This window comes from Anser anser (assembly GCF_964211835.1).
Source record: "Anser anser genome assembly, chromosome: 12".
NCBI lineage: Eukaryota > Metazoa > Chordata > Aves > Anseriformes > Anatidae > Anser > Anser anser.
The window spans coordinates 23,488,110-23,510,483 of NC_139733.1; the positions used below are offsets into that span (position 1 = coordinate 23,488,110).

Below are 22,374 nucleotides of genomic sequence, written 5' to 3' on the forward strand. Positions count from 1 at the left end.
ATTCGAGACAAGTGAGAAAATATGCTTGGCAACAAAAACCATTATTTTCCCCACCACTGGGATTAGACCCAATAGTTTATTGCAAATATAATATGGCAAGTTGGACTCAAAGGAGAATCCAGTTCTTCTACAAATATGGAACACACTGCAAGGGCTACTTGACTCCAAGCTTCTTTCATTTTCTCCTCCAGATTGCGCATGTTTTTCTTTCACTAAACACCCAACCCTCTTCCACACAGAATCGCCTCTTACATACTTTCTAGCGCTTTGCCATCCTGTTTGTCAACCATATGCACCGTTCCCCCCGGCAGAGCCCTTGCATGCACGATCCAACGCATCACTAGGCCTGGTTCAGAATTAAAATGCCAGTGGGGCCACTGGAGCTACACAGACGGGAGCACCTGCACCAAACCCCTGCCAGCTGCACCTCCTCCTGCAGCGCCCCGGAGCCGGCCGGGAGCAGCCCTGGTGCTGAATGCGCTTGAGAGACTCAGGGAAGGAGCAGAGCAAATGGCTCCAGGCAAGTAAACATGCCTCCCTCCTCACACGTGCTGCTCTTAGCAATCCTGTCTAGAAGCAGCCAAGATATTTGGCTCTTAGCAACACAAAGAGACATGCCTTTAATCTAAAGCTAGAAGTTTCGGATTTTAAAAAATAATTTAAAAATAGGGAAGAAAAACACTGCTCAAGTCCAAAACCAGCTCCTATAGCATTGGCTGTCTTTCGTTCAACTTTTTTCATGCATTTCTTTAATCCCCAGTTTAGGCGGGTGCAGCAGGAGACAGGCTGCTGGCAGGCGCACCTCCGACGGAGGGTGGCTCCATCACATCACGCAGCCGGTTTGTGCCTTCTTGCCCACGGGGGGCTCTTGGGGCACCTTGTGCTGGGCTCTGAGGTAACCTCCTCGCTTGTTACTGCTGAAAAAGGAAGTGAAAACGTGTGAAATTAGATCTTAAATCGAGTAGTTTCCTCCTCAGAAGAAACTCTCTGCCCTCCAGGCCCCGCGGGGCGCGGGGAGGCCGGGGACAGCATGTCCCCAGACGAGGCCGCAGCCACGAGGAGCGTGCCTCCCGCGTGGTGCCGCAAGCCTCCGCGCCACCGCCGTGCCCTGGGACACGGCTTCCCCGCAGAAGCAACGCGGCTGCGGTTCTCCAGCTGCTGCTCACGGCTCGTTTTCCGCCCTGCTCTCCACAGTTACCTACCGGGTTTGTTTCTAATGAGACTCCCCTGCACAGCTAACGCCTCCGCAGACAAACCAGCCGGTAAATAAACCAGCTCAGCTCTTTTCCACCAGCCACACTTCCTGGAGCAGCAGCCCTGCTGACGGATGCACGCAGACATCAACGTACACGCGTGCATAGCAGGGCCTGCTGTTCAGAGTTTCACTGTCCATCGTTAGGCTTTTTCTGTTAACAGCTACCACAGCAGTCAGACGGTCGTACCAGCGGCTACACGAACTCCCGCTGCCTGCATCACCTTTGAGAGGTCCAAGTGGAGCATGGGTAAAAGTCGGCATAAAATGGCTTTCCGGCACCTTCCACGGGTGTCGTTCTGTCTGTCGCACTGCACTCCCGAAACGGTGACCTGGCATAACCCCTGCGGGCCCGGCGCCTCCTGAGCGCACGGCAGGGGCAGGCACTGCTACCATTTTCATGAGATGTTTGCTCCTCCATCCCTGTACAAACAGGTTCCGCACACCCACGAGCAACCGCTGGTCAGCAGGGCGCAGGGAGACGTCCGTGCCTTCCCTGACCGAGACACCGACGCCTCTGCACTGGGGCAGCACGCAGCAGCTTTCTGCGAAGCGACGGAAGCCAAAGGTCTGCCCGTGCGACCTTCCAGCTCCCAGGCAGCGGCACCGTAACAGGGAATGCCACGTGCAGAGAAAGCCCTGCCAGCCACGCAGCCTCCTCTTCCTATCCCCTCCCCTCCAGCCTGCAGGAACTAGACCAGGCACCCTGAGAGACCAGAGCTGCGGTCAGCACGGCGATCTGGAGAAACACCCAGAGCCGAGGAAGCTCCAGAGCAGTTGCCTGCAGCCACCTCGCTTCCCACTCCCCTGCAGGCCACGGGCTCTGCGCCTAACAGCATGCGAGCCGAGGCCATCTGCAGGCACACAGGAAGCCAGACAGGAGTGCTCTACGCCAAAGAAAAGTTGGTGGGAACAGATCTGGGGCAAAAAGTGATTTATTTTGTAAAAGCCACCTGTGATTGTCACTGTTCCTACAGACAAAGCGGCATCACGCTGCTTTGGCAGATCCAGCTTCCAGGAAACTGCGTTCGTTTCTTTCTGGTTAAAAGAAGCTTCACGTTCGCCTTATCTTACTAAAAATATCTCTTTCTCATCATTGTTTCTTCCTTCAAAGAATTTCAGAGCATTTTGCGCTAGCACGTCTACTAGCCTTCTTTATAGGCCAGAAAGGAAATAAGCACTACAACAAATGATGAACAAAGAGAAACTTTATTTTTTTATATCCAAGCTCAAGTGACAAGGGAACGGTAGTGAACCGCAGGGCTGTACTTCTGGCCTCCTGCTCAGAAGCACATTTAAGACCGCCTTGCCTGTAACACCTTCTTGCAACTACCACCAGTGCCCCAGTACAACTGTGTCCTTCCTGCTTCAGAGATGCACTTCGTTAGTCAGCCTCCTAACGAACGCTCCCCCGCACACAGCAGATGCGTTGCAGTGTCTGTGTTCTGCAACGTTAGTGTTAGAAAGCCAAATGCCAGCCCCGTTTCATGGCATTACTTCAGGAAGGAGAGGTTTGACTGAGCTTGCTGCAAAGGCTGCCAGTGAGAGAGGATCCTGGAGGAAAAACAATCATCCTTTTCCTGCTTTGTACGTGCCAAAAAGCATCACATTTGGTCTGCAGCCACTGGCTGCCTCAAACCAAAGCACTCTTACCAGAGCACAAGAAAACTGCTGGCTTGAAGAAAGCTTTGTAAAATAATTTTTTTAAAAGGGGGGATGGGGTCAGGGCTGGGCAAGTCCTCGTCATGCCAGATGTCTCTGACAAGGCAGAGCTGAAATGAGAGTTGGAGCTCTACACTTTCCCTTCCATAACGCCCCTGTCAGGAGCTAAATACAGTTATGATTTTATGAATTAAAGTACTAATAGAAGACAACTGACAGCAGAACATGCCCAGTTCTTGTATCGGAACACCATCACTTGGGATGTAGGAACAGTCCTAAAAAAACACGGTTTTGCTCAAAACGATGTGCTGGGACAGTCACAGCACCCCCAAGGTCGCACTGCTCTGATGGGCCTTTAAACGCCGAGCGGACTTGTCTGAGCCTCCGGAGGTGCTCCAGCACGCCTCTCCCCCGCTCCAGGTAGCGGGGCGAAAGAAATCCTCACGTACAGCAGGCCTACTCCCAGCAGCCTCCCCCCCCCGGGCAGGGCTCCCTACCCCCAACAAGAGCGGCGCTTTGCTGCAGGCCTGCTGAAGCAGGCGGGTGGCGTTCAGCCCTTCCGCAGCCGGGGAGATGCTCCCCACAGCACCACCCGTTTCATGTACGGAACAAAGGCAGAGCGGGGCAGCTTCCAGACAGCTCCCGGGGAACACAGATCAAAGCTGAGGTGGCGACAATGGAGGCTTGAAGTAATTAAGCCGGTCAAGCACTTAAACGAGTCAAACCTCTCCCACGGAGAAGGACCACGGCCGAGGATCTCGCAGGCTGCTGCTCACGGCCTGCTCTGCTTGCGAACCACGTACGCGGCAGCGCTTGCTCGGCCGGCGGGGAGGTGGCGTTCGGCAGGGGCTTTGCAGAGCCGCAGCAGTCACCGACAGCACGCCTTCCTCGCACGCCGACTGTCAGCTGGAAACAGACTTGCTCGTGCTGCAACGGCACCGTGCAGCAGAAATGCAGGACAAGTTTTGAGCGAAGCAAAGCACCCGGTTTTCTCCCATTATGCAGCATGCCCAAATGCACACCACTTCACCCTGCTTGGAAAGCCTGCTTCCCTTGGACAGCAACTGGGAAAAAAAAAAAGTATTTTATTCTTAACTCCAGCCTAGCCTCAAGACCAAAACTTTCCACGGATCAGGACTGTCTGACAACAAATGTAATGGTGTGTTGCAATTACGTTTGATTTAAAAACAGAAACAGAATTTCAAATTTCAAAATGAATTCAAGCATAGACAAACAAACACCCAGATAAATCTGTAAGCAAAACTGGTCCTCAAGTGAACGTACTGCAAATTTTTCCATGGGGCGTCAGCAGCTCTCACATACTGAGCGTCTAAATGCCAACCCCTAATGAATCCAATGCGCTGATGACTACACTGTTTTCTAAAGAACTTGGCAAGATGTTCAGCATTATTAGAGAAGAGAGGAAAAACATAAAGCGGAATTTAGTCATTTTATACCCTTTCTTCCAATAACTGAAGAAACATCCATGCTCTGTCAAGGTAACTGCAGACATTTCCATTGGAATACGAGGCAGGAGGGCCTGATGCGAAGAGGAGCCAACTGCACAAACCTGACTCCAAACTCCCCACCAGAGGCATTCAGGGATCAGAGCTGTTCTGAGAGACATAGGCAGCATCCCGCAGCTTTCAGAAGTCCCTCAAGAGAGGCTTTTTCTGTCCTCCCCCAGCAGGGAGTCACTCCTCAGTGCTTCATCCCAGCGAGCTCAGTCCCACCTACGAACCGGGGCAGACCAGCAAAACCCCTGCTTCACGGCCCAGCTGCCCGTCAGCTCTCAGAAGTCCAGTTTTCAGTCTGTACAATATCGAGTTTACCTTCGCCATAAGGAAGTTTTCTTTGATTACAGTCTCCAACAAGCCTTGGCCAAACTTGTGAGCTGTCCAGAAAAGCCAACCGTATGATACCCTCCTTCTTGTAGTCAGGAATTCTTTCTGGAGAGTAATTTTCCTTCTTTCTTAACAATAACTGCCATGTCAGTCAGAAATGACTCAGGATTTTGCAACAGCTTTCTGGCACAGAAAGCACACCTCCAAACCGGGCGGTAACGCAGCGAGCAGGAGAGGGGTCGGTGCGTGTGCACGTGTGCATACACACCCGGGCGCGCACGCCCTTCTGCGGGCGGCAGCGAGAAGCCCAGACGCCCGGTCCCTACAGGGCACGCGGAGCAGAGCTCAACGCAAGCACAAGCGCTGCACCGGGAGGTCAGGACAGGGCTCGCAACGCCCCGCCAGGAGCACGCCCGGCAGCACACCCGGAACACGGTGGGGAAGGGCGAAGGGAGGGACACAGCGAAGGACGGGGACAGCAGGGAGCACCCAACGGCCAGGCCCCCTCCTCCAGAGCAGGAGGGATGCCAGCGGTGCTTTGGGTTCAAAACACACAACCCCCACAGCAGCGGATGAAGCCGGCAATATATATTTAAAGCCATGAATCTTTACTCTTGCAGGGGAAGGTGCCACCTCGGTGCATCACATCAGCTGCCCGTCCCAGGGGGATCGATGCCCTGCCGTCATTCCCTGCACACCCTGGGCACTGCAACCCCCGGGGCTGCTGGCAGGGGCCGAGCCTGTGGGCACCACCAGCGATACTCCGGGAGTACCCCAGGATTGCTGAAGGTGGGGCCTGGCCCAAAGGGACTACAGCAAGAAGGCATTTAAACGGTGCCTTACAATACAGCTACTTTTTGGAGCAGTCCCTGGGCAATATGGGACATACATTAGTGGCAATGCAACCGTTCAAATGGAAACGGACAAAAGCGCAAAGGAACCCACCGAGACGCCGGCCAGCAGTGACACACAGCAGCTCCGGGAACCGCCCGGGCTGTGGCCGGACCCCAGCCCCGCCGAGCAGCACGCGCGGGCTGTGCCGCGGCGAGATGGCCGGGAGGCACCGGGCCAGCCCCCGTTTGTGCTCGGAGGGGACCCAGGGCTGGGGAGGCTGCACCGGCCAAAAATCACACCTGCAGCGACAGAGCAGAACCTGCATGCGCTGCGATTTTTCACCAGAGCATTACCCTCTTCGCGCTATTAGCATGGCACCGCAGCCAGCTTCCTCAGACCCAGCCTGGGGTAACTCCCGAGACCGCCTGGCATCCAGAGTAGGGTCTGGTTTATTTCACTGCATACCACAGAAAACTAAAAAATGAACCTGAATTGGTTCTTTTCCCTTCCTCTCTGCAGGAAGAGAAATATGAGCTCCACCAGAGCCCCTTCAGCAGGTAGTCACCCACGTCCTCGGAGATCCTGAAGGTGCGGCTGACCGTCGCTTTCAAGCTGTGGTTTACCATGAGCTGCTGCCGAGACCAGACAAGCTTTCGGGGCTAAATTTAGGCAGCTAAAGCACGTATTTTCAGGTTTTCTCCTGCTTTGTAAGGAGACCAGCCAGAAGGAGGATTAGTCTGGTACCTCACAGAGCACAGCCAAAGCTCACATAAATGTATTGTAAAATGTAAAAATGAGCACAAGGACCTCAGACCCTGACACCAAGCCTGGGATATGAATGTGGGAGCTCAGTAAAGAACAGGACTTGCAGATTATGTTTTTAAATTATTACTTTTTAAAGAAAGCAGGAGCAAGAACATACGTCTCCCTGAACGTAGAGATAAGCAGTGTTTAGGAAACGGGTCTGCTGTTACACAGCCAGAAGAGTTTAGGTGAGCACGGTTACTGAGGATGAACTCCATCATTTTCCTTGAAAATGCCATCCCACTCCCCCAGCCGATGGTTTCTCCCTTTCGGAGCGTCCCCGGAGGGCAGCGCGGGCCCACTCACACACACACAAACTGCCGGTGCTGCCCGCCCTCCCCACGCCTGTGGGGCGCCCGGGTCCCAGCAACTGCCCCCACGGCACCCGGCCGTGTCCCTGGAAAGGGACACGCCAAGCGGGATCGTGGGGGAGAAACGGAGAACACCTCTGCCCTCCTTCTTCCGTTTTCAACCCAAAATTCAAATCTGAACTTAAAATAAGGAAACTCTTTCAGGAAGCAGCCCCCAGCGTGCGAGGGGCCGTGCTCCCCACCAAGCTCCCGTGCCACCCGCCTCGCAGCTGGCGGTTACTGCAGGAGGAGGATGGAAATGGTGCGATCGCACGGCCGGAGCCGTGCCGGGAGGAGCCCGAGGAGGACAGTCGGCCGCTCTCACAACAGAGCACCGGGCAAAGCCCAAGCACCGCAGGGCTTCCTTACGGCCACGAGCAGCACCTCACTGCAGGGCAGCCGGGACTCCCACCCGACGTCACGCCGAAGCCTTTACAAATCACTCGTGTGCTGTGCACGCTGGGCTCGCACGCCCCCGAGCAGACCGGCTGGCCACGAACCAGGAGGCGATTTGTGGGCACGGACAGCAACGACCAAGCCCCGCTGACACACGGGTACCGGCTTCCACAGCTGTGTCACACCTTGAGCACACCAGCACGGTCAGCAAGTGCCCTACTGCTGCCAGCTAGGAGATTGCTGGTGCCCCATCCCCAACACGCCTCTCATCATCCTGCTCGACTCGGACACGTCTTTCCTTTACTGAACCACCCCTGTAACCACCCATTGTCTCCATCTTTCCTTTCCTTCTCCTTCCTAGAGCCAGCAGTGAGGACACAGCACAAGAACTTCCTGCGTGAAGGAGAAAAGCGTTCCCTGACGACAAGGGACACTGCGCTGAGGACGCAGCTGCACGGCACGCATTTGTCCAGGGGCAGCCCAGGCACCCCCGTGAATTACAGCGAAGTTACCCACGGACTGAATCGGCTACAGCTGTCTCCGCTTTTGTCTGACCATGAGCAACGCGGAGGACGTAAATCTCATTTACTCCCTGGTACACTTTGTTGTCTGGGCTACGCTGCCCTGCATTGATTACGCTGAAATACCGGGAGCTGCAATTTATGGGACTGAGGATGGAACGAGCCCAAGGAAACACTCGGCAATGCAAGACACGGCTATTGTTCTGCCTTGTCTTGTTTCCAAACAAGCCGAACTCCTACCAGCCCACGGACACCAGCCCTGGAGAAAGCAGTCACCTCCGAGCCCCCGGCCTGCAGACACTCCTGAGCACCCTCCGTGCTTTCCTCAGAGGACCCCGCCTGCACCAGCACCTGCGCACCGCAGCGAGTTCGGTCCGAGCGCACCAGCCTGCTTCCCAGGCGGGTTTTATTCTGGGAGCCCCGCTGCAGCTCCGCCTTTCGGGGGGGGGAAACAGTCCCCAAAGTTTTTAAGCGTGTTGATGTAGCAACAACAGCACCTTAACAGAACACAAATCTGCACAAACAAAACGAAATAAACACAGCAAAGAAGGCGAGGCAAACACTTCCCAGCCTAGGCTAGGCCGATCCCTTACTAAACGCAGCCAGAAGAAGACAGATCCAGCAGCAGGAATGCTCGAGACATTGATTCAGATCTGGCCAAAGCTACAGGAAAACATTCCTCTGGCCACCTTGGAAAAACCGGTGGAGTTTACAAAGGGGCAGAGAACGAGTCAGAACAGGCCCGGCTGAAAGGTTTTGAAGAGATTTGCAAAGATCTTTGTGAAGAACAACCCCAAATCTGTGCTGGGGTAGGTGCATCTAGCATCTAGCCACAGCTTTTCAGCGCACAGGTTCCTGTGCTGCTGTGCAAGTCTGACAAAAGAAACAGCGACAACCACAAGACCCATCGGTTTTCAGAGGACACGAACGGCTCGGTTTGTTGGACAGGAGCAAGGCCAGGTTACGAAGTCAGGCGCTTTCCTGCGTGAGGGCTGCGGGAACAGGAACACGAAGGGGAGGGGGAAAGCCGCACAGCCGAGGAGCTGGCTCCTCCACCTCTACTTCTTCTTCGTAGGAATACAAGAAAGAAGCAAGACACCCATAAGAACCGGTTAAAGCATTAAAAAGAAGGAGCCAAACAGCCTGGTTGTTGTGTTTGTTCAAGATTTAAGAAGAACAAAAGGAAGTGCCACAAAAGCAGATGGCGCGCCTTCCCCCGGAGGGAAGGGGCATTCTGGCCGCAAACCTCGCGGGGTGCAGCAGCTCCGAGGCTTCGCCGCCCCTTCTTCCCCGCTGACAACCCAGCGCATTCAGTCCAGGGGCATTGTCCCGGCCAGCTCAGACGGAGGACGCCTTTCATGCGCTGAATGCCCCCGCTGCCGTCACCAGAACTCTGGGGTTTGGGCTATTAAAATGCAAAAGAGAGCGTATTTAAACTGAGAAAGAAAGGGAGCTGTACAAGAATGTGAATCACGCCCCAGCCACCGAGATGGAATAAAGAAGAAGATCATTAAATGGCTCGTTCGAGCACCTCGCACTCCTTAATCCAGGCGGGGAAAACTTCACAGCCGAGCAGGGGCAGGCTGCTGGTGCCCGCCGCGGTGCCCGTGTGCGGGGCGCTGCGAGGCTCCGGCGGAGCGGCCCCAGCACGGAGCAGCCCCAGCACGGAGCAGCCCCCACGTCTGCGCCGGTCACCCCAGCGCCGGTGGCAGCCGAGAGCTCTGCGCGTCCGCGAATCCACCGGAACGACCCTCGTCGAGGCAAGCGCCGTGCCCCTCTGTGCCTACACATGAGTAATACGCAGTAATTCCTCGGAGAACTTTTCGTCCAGCATCTCCAAGCAACCTGCAAACTGCAGCAATACAAACCTCGCACAGCCTCTGAGGAGGAGGAAAGGGTTACTGCACCAATTTTACAGATCGGTAAAAGATTGTTTCCTCACACTTCGCCACTGCTCCTGCCCCCAGCTGTGCCATTCTGCCGTGCAAACGCGCTCCTGCCTCGCACCAAGGCCAAACGGCTCACGATCTGTGAAGGCCGCAGAAAATGACAAGTAAAAACAAACCGCGGAACAGTAGCCTCCAATTCAGGAGCACGAAGACCTTGCCATGTCTGACAACAGCCGCTGCCCAAGGCCGCGGGCGTGCAGGGAAGCTGCCGACGGGGACGGCCGGGCCATCGAGCAGCACGCGCTGCGGGGCTGCCGCCCGTGCGCCCTATGTGGGAACCGCGATTAAAGCACCCTCCCTGTGCAGCCTCCGAGTGAAACGCTGAGCAGGAAGGTTTGCAAGGCAGACTCCTAGGAAATTCAAGCAATGGGCGTATCTTCCAGGAAGAGCATTAAACCAAATCACCAGGAAGCGTAACTGCTGAGCACAGACCCACACGGAGGGGAAGCAGGCGGCACGGAGTGACCCCTGCAAGATGATCATGCCCCCGCTCCAAAACATCCTGTGCACCGCCAGGGGCTGAGGGTACTTCACTTGAAGCATGTCCTTATCACCTAGAAATGCTCTTCCTTCACGTCCTCTTGGTGAATTATCCCCACTGTGTGATTCTAGCAAAAACACATCGCACGCTGCCTGTTGCCTGGATCAGCACGCGCCCTTCAGACCTCCCTGCGGCACACGCGACCACGCGCAGTCATCCGCTGCCGGGGAACCGACGGTGCCTCCTCCTCCTCCTCCTCCTCCTCCTCCTCCTGCTGCCTCGGCCAGACGTCAGGCCAAGGCTGACACTCCTCTGCACTCCTGCTCCTTTCCAGGAAAATAGGTAACGTTGGAATAAGAAAGAGAAAACCATGCCGTGACCAATAAAATAACATTGTCCTCAGGCCCAGCCAGCTTGGAAACTGCAGAAAGGAACCACAAAGATAAGGAGGAATTTCATCCTCGGTGCCTTTCTGTGAGAGGAGAGAACCGGCACAGCCCTCCCCTAGCACCTGTATGTTCAGCCTCAGCCTGTGAGCGCAGGCACTGGTCGGGAAAGAATGAGGAGTGAACAGACTTTACTTTCGGCTTTGTAAAACCAAATGAAGCACAGGTTTGGTCTGGGGCCCTGATCTCTTCCAGTCTTCACCTAGGGGCTCCCAGCACAGGCAGCGTGTCCCAGCACACCGCCCAGGGCTTTCCACGCCAGACAGGATCCCAAACACACACTTCACCGTTTCATGACGACTCCATCATCTACCACAGACCTTGAGTATGTTTCAGGCCGCAGACGGCTCAACTGGAGGCTAATAATGTGCTCTGCGTTGGGATCGTTGGCTTGCGCAGCCGCCACCCACAAAGCAGAGGGATAATCACCCTCAGCACTTCAGTTCTGTGCAAGTCATCAGCTCCTGTGGCACGAAGCGATCGCGTTACTTCCTTCCAACAGGAAGATCAGCTTAAAGCACATTGTCTCCTCTCACCATCTTCCCCAGCATCCCAGGCTTTACTTATTAGTGGGCACAGAACCAGCTGGTGATAGATAAACAATACAAATGAAAACACAGAAATATCCTGTCCCTACAGAGCTCTTCCTCCTCCCAGACAATGCATCCTCGAGAGCAAGAGGAGGAGGGGCCGGCGGAGAGCAGACGCCAGCAGGACAGACGCCTCCGCACCCAGGTCAGTTCAGCTCCAGCTGGCCAACGCGCCCCAGCGCTGCAGCGCCCAGGTCGGCCTCGTGCCTGTTTTGTCTTCGCCAGGGAGATGGCACGGATGCACGCTGTGCTTTTGTCCCCCCCACCACGCTGGTTCTTCTGTACTTACTCTTCACCCGTTTCCTCTTCCTGGCACTGCCTCGCCGTGCAGAGATCCCCGAGCTACTGCAGGGCACGGGCGCGCTCCCGCGGACCCCTCCCCAGGCCAGCAGCGAAAGGAAAGTGTTAAATTCCCACCCGGAAAACAACAAAGGGCATTAAAGCTACACAGGTAATAGGGCAGCTCACAAGAGGCAGCGAGTCAGCAGGCACATGCAACCGATGTGCACCAACAGGCGTGGGTTTCCCTGAAGAACCATGGAAGCGGGTGTGCTCCCAGCAGCTACAGCTCTGGCTCAAGTCAGCTGGCTCTGCAGGTGTCCGGCACTTCTAGAAAATAATCCCTCAAATATTTTACTGTATCCACTTGGTATGCACATAGCCCGAATGTCTGCAGTGCTCTCTCTGGAGGGCTCTCCTGCCATGCTGTCCTTTCATCGCACTTGCAAGGAAGACAAGATTTGGATGTAAGCATTCCTTCTGTTGAAAAAAAGAAAACACCTTCCTTCTTTTCCGCTCACACTCAGATGTGCAGAAGTCTTGGATTCTTTGAATTCATATCCCTTCATTCAAAGCAAAAAAAAAAATGGGCCTTCAGGTTGACTGAGGTACAAATCAAATAACACTGCCTTTAAAGAGAAAAAAAAATGTGCCATCCTAGCAGGGTGAAGCAAATAAAGATTTTAATTTGTTTCTTTGAAGCCTTTGTTTCTAACCACCTAGAAGCAGATCTAGCCTTCGCTCAAACACCCTGCACAGTGTCAACCCGAACTCCCACTGCCTGACTCCCCCCGAGCTCTGTGCCGGGCAGCGCGGGGGACAGGCACCCCAGCAGAGCCTGAAGCAGCCCGTGCCCTTCAGCTGTTTGTGCAGCCCTGTTCGAGCCCCAGGCTGCACACACCTGAGCAGCACTGCTGCCAGAACTCCCTTCTTGCACCTCAGACTGCGAAATTGCACCTCGCAGCTAAAACACACGAGAAAAAAAGCGAGCCCAGAACTCCCATATTAGTTATTTGCAATTGCTTTGTTTCAGCTGCCGGCTGTCGGCAGAGCCGCTAGCACGTAAATGCCATTCTGACTTCGGGGGGATACGCTGCCGGAAAGTCAGCGAAGAGCCCCGCGCTCTGCATGCGACATAGCCGGCGTCTGCTTTTTATAAATTCCTTCCGAAGCAGATTGCTAATTGCTCCTGATTTCTGCTCTTCTAAAATAAGCTCAGGCTGCAATCTGCATCGATGCTGCAGAGGGACTAATGAATTGCCCGCCCACCTGGAATTCAAGCTTCAGCAAGACGCAGCGGCAGGCGGGCACGGCTCCCCCCGCCTGCGACCCTCGCAGTCCCGCTGCCACCCGGGGCCAGCCCCGCGCGGGCACCACGCAGCGCCACGGCGCAACCGCGTTCGGAGGAGCCTCGAGGACCCAGCGACGGTCAGGGAGCGCAGGGAGGAACCCCACGCCGATGCCGAACTGGCTGCGCCCCGCGTGCGGCAGAACACCCCTGGCTTGTATCAGCCAGTGCCGGGGGGCTCTGAGCACCCTTGGCACTGCCCGCGGCCCTGCTGCCGCCCCGAGCAGCGCCCCTGGTCCCCGCGACGCGCTGGCAGGCTGCAGGGGCACGCGGGCACCGCTCTCTGTAAAGCCACGGGTTTCACCTAGGGTGAAACAGTGCTGGAAATGAAGACTAAAAGGAAGTGCAGGAGCCCACGTCACTGAAACGAGGTTGGGAAGCACAGGGAGGCACGTCGGTGGCACAGCCCCGCAGGGAAGCCCACCTGCTGGCCGCGGGGCTGTGCCACGCGCCGCAGGTTGCGGCTGCAGACGGCCGCCCCAAGCAGCAGAGGCGGATGTGTAAACAAAGCTTGCCGCAAACAAACATCTCGCACGGCACACTGTAGGACTGTATCGCCAGATAATCTTCCATAGCCAAAGCACATCAAAACACTGTTTTCCCTTTATCTTCCTGAATTGTCAGCTGCGATTGTGACAACTTCAACGCACACCCACCACTTAGCACGAAGGCACACTGCTCCAAAATCGCTGCCAGCCAGCTCCGCTTCCAAGCACAGGAACGCCGCTGATTGCTCCACGCACCTCCCTGCAGGAGGACCAAAATGTTTCCCAGTCATTAAACGCTACAACCTCCCATCCAGCAGAGACCTGCCACCACGGCGAGGCAGGAGAAACTCACGCGCGAGGTCGGGAAGCCCTTCGTTGTCAAATTATCTGCCTCACACAGAACACGTGCGGTCACACCTGCACGCTGCTCCTTCGGCGAGAGCAACTGCGCGCGTAAACCACCCGAACGCCTTCCCGACTGCACAGCCGCGGCACGCGCACGGCGGGCACACGGGTGGCCGTACGCGCGGCTGGGAGGTGACCGACGCCCACGCTGAACTCGGGCCATCGGCGCTCGGCAGGGCAGCACCACGGCCGGGAGGTGCCGGCACACCTGGGCTGCGTGCCCTGCGCGTGGGCGCCGCGACCAGGCGGCCCGGCTTTCTGCGCTTACTTACGTAGGCCAGCGAAAGCACAACAAGGGAAGAATACGCGATGCAGACGCTTTCACCATAAGGAAAAGCCCTAAAGTAAAGCAGGGGTAACAGAAAAGCAAGTGCTTCCTCTGGACGAGTCCTTAGAAACTCCAACATTCAGCACACCAGGGAGGAAAGCGCTCTCTAGGCACGCATTAGCCGCGCCCGCCGCGCCACTGCCCTCCCCAGCAGCGACCTCCCCGGCAGCCCACTTAACGTTAAAACCACTGCTGCCGCAATCTTGGCAAGTATCGGCACGCCTATAGCTGCTCGGACCCTACGCATTACTGTTTTTAAGACCAGGCAACGCTTTCAAAAAACAAGCCCACATTTCAGCATTCATGTGCCTCCCCAGCCAGCTACGGCAGGAAATCTGAGCTGTCCCCAAAGGCAGCGCTCCAACCTCCCAGACAGCTGCAAAACACATCACAGCAGTACCATGCCTTATCCCCAGCCTCCAGCTTCCCCGATGAGTTTTTTCAGGAGAGCAGACAGCTCTCTTCCTTTCTCCCCCGCTCCTCCTTGGTGCGAGCACAAATCCCAAGCCTTGAGGATTAGTCAAAATATTCCCATTTATCTAATGTTCGCTGTACTTCCTTGTTTTGCTCCGTGCTTTACTTTGAAGATTGCTTTCAGGGATCTCCCAGTCCTCTCCCCAACTTCAGGACTCTTTTCATTATTTATTTTTTTAAGGCTTCTGCTCCCTTTCCATGTGCACGTTTCCCACCCCTGCTGCCCTGGCCGTAGGGCACCGCACAGGCCGCGTGCCAGGGTCCACAGGCGAGCACCGAACTGCGGTTCTCACAGGAGCCTTGCAGCAACGAGGCAAACGATGGCAACACTCGATCCTGCAACCTCTGCTCGCATGGGCAGCCTCAGGGGTGCTCTCAGTGCAGTGCAACATGAAGAGTCAGTACCAAACCCGTCTGCTCCCCGGTTCTTCCCCGCTGAGCCCACGGGAGGTCGGTCAGCCCTCCCAGCTCCCTCCTCAGCACCCCCATTCGGCATCGCCTCCTGCGTTCTCCTCGGTTTCCCAACTTCCAGCTCTTCTGTTGCAAGCGCTGCTGCTCCAGCACACGGGTCAAGCTGAGCAAACAGCATTTGCTGGAATTCAGCACAGGCTGCTCTGACATCTATCCCACTTACCTCATCTATTTGTCAGAAATAATTAAAAGATTCCAAATTCCATTTTATTTATTCAGATTAGACTCTCAGTTCCAAACACGTTATCTTTCCTGCGCTAGCTGGTTTTTGTCTTGAAGGCATCAGCCACAACTTTACCCATCCTAAAACTGCACAATTCGGCGCAAGAGCTTCTTTGTGAGCACCCCTCTCCAGCCAGCAAGCAGCTGCTCGCCGGCAGGCTCCATCTCACCTCCCTTCTCCTTCCCGGAGCCCGAGTTCTCTGTGCACATCACTTCATCACCTTTTATTCCGGCGAGCAGCATCACAGCGGGCTTCACCCCGCTTCTCGCAGCAGGCACGTCTGCTCGCTCCATAGCACCGTGCCCCTCTGCCCTCGAGGGGCTGATCGCCCCCACCCTGGACCAACTCTCAAGAAACGGGCATCCTCCAGCTCCTCGCTGGGCCAGCACCCCTTACTTTGCTCCGCACGTAACTCCGGCTCTTCCATGCATCGACTAGCCCAAATCCGTGTCACTAAGATCTGTGTGGTGCCATCTCTTCCCCTGACAGCTTGGCCTGCCCTACGGGCGAAGCCCCGGGCCCACCACACGGTTGCTGTACAGACGCCTCTCCTGCAGCGGGGAGCTGGCCCCGAGCAGCGCGGTGCCGGCGGGATCGGGACGCAGAGCGGGCTGGGTGCCGGCGGGATCGGGACGCAGAGCGGGCTGGGTGCCGCTGGGATCGGGACGCAGAGCGGGCTGGGTGCCGCTGGGATCGGGACGCAGAGCGGGCTGGGTGCCGCTGGGATCGGGACGCAGAGCGGGCTGGGTGCCGGCGGGATCGGGACGCAGAGCGGGCTGGGTGCCGCTGGGATCGGGACGCAGAGCGGGCTGGGTGCCGGCGGGATCGGGACGCAGAGCGGGCTGGGTGCCGCTGGGATCGGGACGCAGAGCGGGCTGGGTGCCGCTGGGATCGGGACGCAGAGCGGGCTGGGTGCCGCTGGGATCGGGACGCAGAGCGGGCTGGGTGCCGCTGGGATCGGGACGCAGAGCGGGCTGGGTGCCGCTGGGATCGGGACGCAGAGCGGGCTGGGTGCCGGCGGGATCGGGACGCAGAGCGGGCTGGGTGCCGGTGGGATCGGGACGCAGAGCGGGCTGGGTGCCGGCGGGATCGGGACGCAGAGCGGGCTGGGTGCTGCTGGGATCGGGACGCAGAGCGGGCTGGGTGCCGGTGGAATCGGGACGCAGAGCGGGCTGGGTGCTGCTGGGATCGGGACGCAGAGCGGGCTGGGTGCCGGCGGGATCGGGACGCAGAGCGGGCTGGGTGCTGCTGGGATCGGGACGCAGAGCGGGCTGGGTGCCGCTGGGATCGGGACGCAGAGCGGGCTCGCCATCGCAGCGAGTTATTTTAGCACGCGAGCTGGGGACGCTTCCTCCCCGCCCCTGCACCATCTGCTCTCCGTCCCCTCAGCTCGCAGCGCAGGAGCGTGCCCTCCTTCCCCCCCCGCAGCGCTCTGCCCGCCGCTCCTGGCACCTTCTGGCACACGCGGCCCCGGCCCCGTGGCCCCTCAGGCGCTGCAGCCCCTCATGTCCGCTCCCGGGCAGGCAGCCCCGGGCAGCTCGGTGTGACCGGCGAGCCCCCGGCCTGCACGCCGCTGCCGCAGCGGTGAAGAGCTGGGAAGGTGAAGTCTGGAAGGCTCAGGAGACCACTACGGACACTGAAGAGAAAGCCTTTATGTCAAGGTCACCCAAGGTCCCTCGTATCCTTATGCTGTATACAGATATTTATTTTTTTTAATGTAAAATTTTGTACCTAGATGAAAACACGCTCTGAGCGTTCCTCACACGAATTCCTAATTTTATGATTACATCCTGCCATCGAGGCTGGGAATAAACAGAAGGCTGTAATCGCACAATAACTGTGATTTTCTCTTAACACCAGCCTCTGCGGCGGAACGATCAGCACATCTCCGGATATAGCACACCGTTCCAGACAGCATCCTTATTTGCATGTCACAGCACAAAGATGAGGCAGTGAACCAATACCCCGGCGGTACTTACTTATTTAGAGACCAATAACGAACGTGGGACGTGCCACCGCCTGCTAACGAATTGCAGCAGCACGCACTAACCCGGCCCGAGCACAGCGGCCCCGGCCCGCTGCCGCACCGCGTCCTCTGAGACAAACCGGGCTGACACGCGGCGGCCTCCCCGCCCGGCAGGCGTGTGACCAGCGCACTGACAGAGGCTCCCGGACGGAGATCTCTTCGGAGTTACTAAGATTTTGTTAATGTCAGCAAACCAATCCAGGAACCATCCGCGACACAACTCGCTGGTATTTGTTTTCTGCGCAAGAGCCGTTCCTTCTCCCAGACACTCATACTCACGGGCAATCAGTGCAGCTACAAACAGCCAGCACTGACCAACGCCACGGCAAGCTGCCCGGGCGCTCCTGCAGAGCGGCGCCAGCCCACCGAACGCTGGCAGCAGCCATTCACTGGGACAGCGTCGAGCTCACTGGAGAAACAGGAGATTTATCTCACTGAACTGAGAAAAGCTTTTACCTGCTGAAGCGTACTGAGCACTAAGCCAGGATCAGGCCATTATTCTTTGTTTCCAGAATGCGTATGAGCACTGAAGCCTCCATCCGTACACCTTTGCTCACGCTGTCCTTTGACCTAGACGTAATCTTGCCGTTTCTGCCCTTCTCTAAGGATTATTCACTCACCTCCTCTGCCTACCAAGGCCCTCCTTGCCTCGGTGGTTCATCACATCACATCGCATGTGACTTTCAGAACAGCACCTACCCACTGCAGCTCAGAGCAAAAAGCTCTGTGTTTATTTTTGGGACACACGTTTCATGTGACACCAGGTTTTTCACGTTCATTGCCCAGTTCAAAGCCAGGAAAGACCGATGACCTAGGGAGGGTACCATCGAACGGCCCCCTAGTGAGGTCTGACCACCCGAAACAAAACGCCCCGATCTGCCTGTCGCGCCAAAACCTGCTGCTCATTGTTTGCACCACCACAGACAACCGTACTGACGTGGCAGCGGAGAGGAGACTTCAGCACCCACCCGTGGCCTAAGGCAGGCAAGACTCTGTTGCAGTCCCAAGTTTCAGATGCTCCTGACAACACAAGCAACCCAGAATCCAAACCCGCCTGTTCAGGGACAGGCAAGCAGTGTTTGAATGGCAGAATGACCTACCACATCTTTGTCCGTCTCCATATTGTGGCCCCGTAAGATAACATTTTTCCCTATTGAAGACACACATGAGGTGAAGAGCATGGACGGACTTCTGGAACAGGGAATGCCTTTAACTGGTGGCCTTCAGCACCAACCATCAAACTGAGCTCAAATAATTACAGTTTGAAGGAAAAGGCTGACAGTGACTTGACATGGTCTCTTACATTAAAATGCGCCATATTTCCTTTGTGCCATATTCTTATTCACTTTGATGTATTATCATGCCCTGCTCCTCTTGATTGCTTTTCAGAAGCACTCTAAATTAATGTGAACTGGTAAAGGGTAATTATCTCTATGAATAATTAGTGCATGCTAATAAATGCAAAATAGGACAAAATGCTAAGTTTTACTGCCACTAACAGTTCCTCCTCATGACACCCTCTCTGCTAAAAGAGCATCTACTGAGCACTGGCACAGAAACCCAGAGGACAGCTGTGTCCTTATTGCAAGCGTGACGAATTCCTCCATACGGCAGAGAATGACAGAAGCACAGTCCCTGCTTCCTTGTCTGAAGCATGATCTTACAGTGGCCAAAGAAATACTGTTTTTCCGTTAGCCAAATGCTGTAAGAATATGTATTATTAAAAATACATAGTATTACCAAAAAAGAGGAAGAAGGTATCACCGAGAAAATGAAGCAGACATCCCCAAGAAAAAGAGGCTATTTCCAGGCAGAGGACGAAAAGGGAAGGTTGCACTCATGCAGACATCCGTCAGTAACTCCGTGACGCAGGTGCCAGTGGGTGCTGTCCGACACAAGGTTGGTGTAACCAAGCGCCACTCGCGGAGCAGAGCCAAGACCCCCCCGCAGCACGCCTGCACCCAAGGAGCGCAGACCGGCCCTGCAGAGCGCAGCCACCAACACTTTCTCCCCAGTAACCCCACCGGCCCCCATGCCACCCAGCTGCCTCGGTGGCAGCGCACGCCTGCGCCTCCGCCAGCCTTTGCTGGGGACCCCAGTGGCGAAGTGGGCTGCATTTTCCAACCCCTCCGGTTTCACACGGGGTTACCGCTTTGGAGCACAAACAGCACGGCAGCAAGACAAGGCAAGCTCCCGCTGCTGCCGCCGGCCGGGATTTCTGGCCCAGGTCTGCCTTTCCTAGGAGCCAGGCGTAAGCTGCATGAAGCGAGGGGGGGCCCTGCACCAGCTGGGGGAGAAGGTCTCTGGAGAGCTCCCCTTGTCCAGCCCACGAAGCGCGGCGTGCGGTGTCCGACGGGAGCTGCCTGAAGGAGCTCGAGCCGCAGGCTGAGCCCTGCGCACACCGCCCCGGCACGGCACGGCGCCGCCACCAGCGAGCGCTGAACGTTTGCAGCCTCCGTCAAATGTTGTTACACTGGATAGCTTCACACAGCACTGTTTTAGAGGGACCCGCAGCACGCCGGTTGGATTTAATGGCATAAAAGAACAAGAAGAAACATTTCAGTGCCTCCTTAGCAATGGTAGGAAGCTCCACCAGTAAAGATCTCATTCAACCCACAAATGTGGGAATCTTGCTTGGAGCTCCCCCCAGACTGCACTTGCTCCCTCCCCAAAGTCGTGACACGTGTTCTGGCATCACGACAGGACAAATACTAGTGAATTCTGTAAAGTGTTTTAAATCCAGATGGAACCCAGCCCATCACCAGTTTATTAGTGCACATGTTAAAAAGTTTAACATATAAAGGTATAATGCATCTAAAAGGACTGTTGCCCCTGTCTTTTGAAAAAGGAAAACAAAAAACCAAAGCCACACACGACCTTCATATTTGCGCTGCCTAGGCACATCTCCTTGCCAAATAGAATTATAAATACGGTACAGTAAGTCAACTCGTCAGGAAGCAGGATGGAGAAAGAGACTCAAGTCTGTCTATGAATTTTTATCAGACACTATTCACTAAATTTATTAGAGGCTGAAACACCCTCAGATCATGCTCCCTGCTGTTCCTTCTGTCTGTTACTAAGCATGTAAAACCACCCCCGCTCCCCACACATGCCCCCACACCTAAAAACCAAGAGCCAGAGCCTACCTCGCTCTCTCTAAGCCTACGGTCTCAGAAGCTGCCTGGAACAGGCACTCACCTACGAAGGTCCAATTCTAAAATCACCTCTTAAAAACATCCTCAGCCACAAAGCTGCGAGTGTCCACGTCACAGTCTGGATCTGAGCAGACTGATTTGAACTGACAATTTCAATCATGCTTTAAATAAGCAAGCAGGAAACCAATTTCAGTATTGTTTACATTTGTAATCTGTAGCTATTTTTTTAAGGAAAGAACAACTGATTATCAGCGGCAGGCATAAATATAGTTTCCTGCTGCACTGGGAGATGCACCTCTAATCCTCCGTGCATACTGAACCGATTTTGTGGCGCACACTCACTCTGAGATTTAATGCTTCTGTTTTTATCATGTTAAAAGGTGCTCTTGGCACATGACTTTTTTTCAAGCATGAGTTCTCCAAGCCGCATTAAAGTACTTCGAAACTATTCAGCACCATAATTTTGCCCTATCTCCCCTAGAACAGCGAGGCGGGCCCGAAGCTGCCGACAGCCACCCAGCGTGGCGCGTGCTGGGGGAGAAGGCGAAGGGGCGCGGGGGGAGGCAGCCAGCAGCGTGCCACGGCTCCTCCACCACGAAGCTTGGTGGTTTTCTGCTCCCAGACGATGACCCGACACTGAAGCGGCACAACACGCAGGGGGAAGGGCCGCGGCGGCCCCCGGCAGCCGATCCGCGCACCCCGCTCAGCGCGGGGAGGCACAGCGCCGGCCCCGCAGGAAACGTGCTCCACATGCGCAGGAGGCTGCAGGTGCGGGGGGAGCCAGCAGCCGCTCAGACCTGTGCCCTCCTGGCTACGTGCAGCCCGACGAGTTCTCGTCTCAGCCAGGAGCACCCACAGGCCTCCAGAGTCACCAGCGGGTCCCCGCAGACCCTCCGGCCCAGTCCCCACGGGCGGGGACCCGACAACCCCTCCGGGCAGCCACCTTCGTGTTCAGTCATCACCTGACGCCGTGCTGAGCACTGAGCGGAGGGAAAGGCCCGCGGCCACCTCCCTCGGCCTGCCCGACGAGCCTCCCTAACGCAGCGCCGGGTGAGCCGGCCTGCCCTGTCGCCACGGCAGACTGCTGGCCCGTGGTCAGCCTCCTGCCACGGCCCCAGGGTCCTCCTCTCGAGAGCCGTTTTCCAGCTGGTCTCCCCAGCCTGTGCCGAGGCCTGGGGTTGTTCCTCGCCACACGCACGACACGGGGCCTCCCTTTGCTCAGCACCACGGGGCTCCTGCTGGCCCATTTCTCCAGCGGGTGAGCTCCCCCCGACCGGCAGCACCGGCTGGTCTATCAGCTGCTCCTGCCCGAGAACATAAAGCCCTCAAAGTGTCAGTCAAACATTTCGGGTAGAGGATCACCATAAGTATTTGCTTGCTTCACCTAGGATATGGCTGGACTCTAATAACAGTTTAATGGTCTCTCTGAAGCGATTTTCGCCCTGGGGCACAGTGCTCCCCTGAGCTGCCCTTCCTCTCCAAGTGCAGGCTTACTCCAAAAGCTGCTCGTTTTTCATCATCGTGTAACTTCCAGCCACGGAGGCCAGGCCACATTTCACTTCTTACCGAGTCACCAGAGCACACAGCGCACAACAGCCAATGCAACTAATGATGCTGCTGTAAACGAGATGATAAATGCACGTGCTGATGAATCGAGGCACTCCTGCGTTTCCATTTGTGCACCTCCATGAATGATGAGTTGTGAAAGCATTGCCCATCATCCATCACAGCGAAACCTACTCATCTGGTCCAGCAAAAATGATTCAAATTTCCCCCCCTGGGTCACAGAATAGTAACGAGTATAAAAGGAGATTTATACCACCTTTTAATTCTTTGAATATCAAAGTAGTAACATTTTAAGCCATGTAGCTACCTGCTTTTGTGCGTGTGTTGTGTTTCTTTCCCCAGAGGACGTCTATTCTGTTCAGCACACATCAATCTGAATTACAGGAGAAATAAAACATGCTCGGCTTAGATCCATGTCGTACCTAGCTGGTAAAAGTAGAGTGTGCTAAAAACACGGCTCCGGTGTCCACGGCTCCCTTTCC

General features: G+C 55.9%; 1 protein-coding gene across 14 annotated transcripts in view; it reads right to left on the reverse strand.

The window, feature by feature from the left end:
- Nucleotides 1-22,374, reverse strand: part of SRGAP3 (SLIT-ROBO Rho GTPase activating protein 3) — a 108,676-nt gene that overhangs the window by 69,385 nt on the left and 16,917 nt on the right. For 2 of the 14 annotated variants that reach the window (XM_083795221.1, XM_083795220.1), the window contains exons 1-2: nt 13,922-14,309; nt 13,413-13,503 (exon numbers count right to left, since the gene is read on the reverse strand). The exons of 5 other annotated variants lie outside the window; for them this stretch is intronic. In XM_083795221.1, the coding sequence (XP_083651347.1) occupies nt 13,413-13,503; nt 13,922-14,056 (226 nt within the window). In that variant the 5' untranslated portion in view covers nt 14,057-14,309. Of the gene's footprint in view, nt 1-802; nt 918-7,939; nt 10,342-13,412; nt 13,504-13,921; nt 14,310-22,374 lie in introns of those variants that run through there. 7 more of the 14 variants (XR_014571354.1, XM_083795222.1, XM_083795218.1 and 4 more) reach the window with 7 other exon arrangements.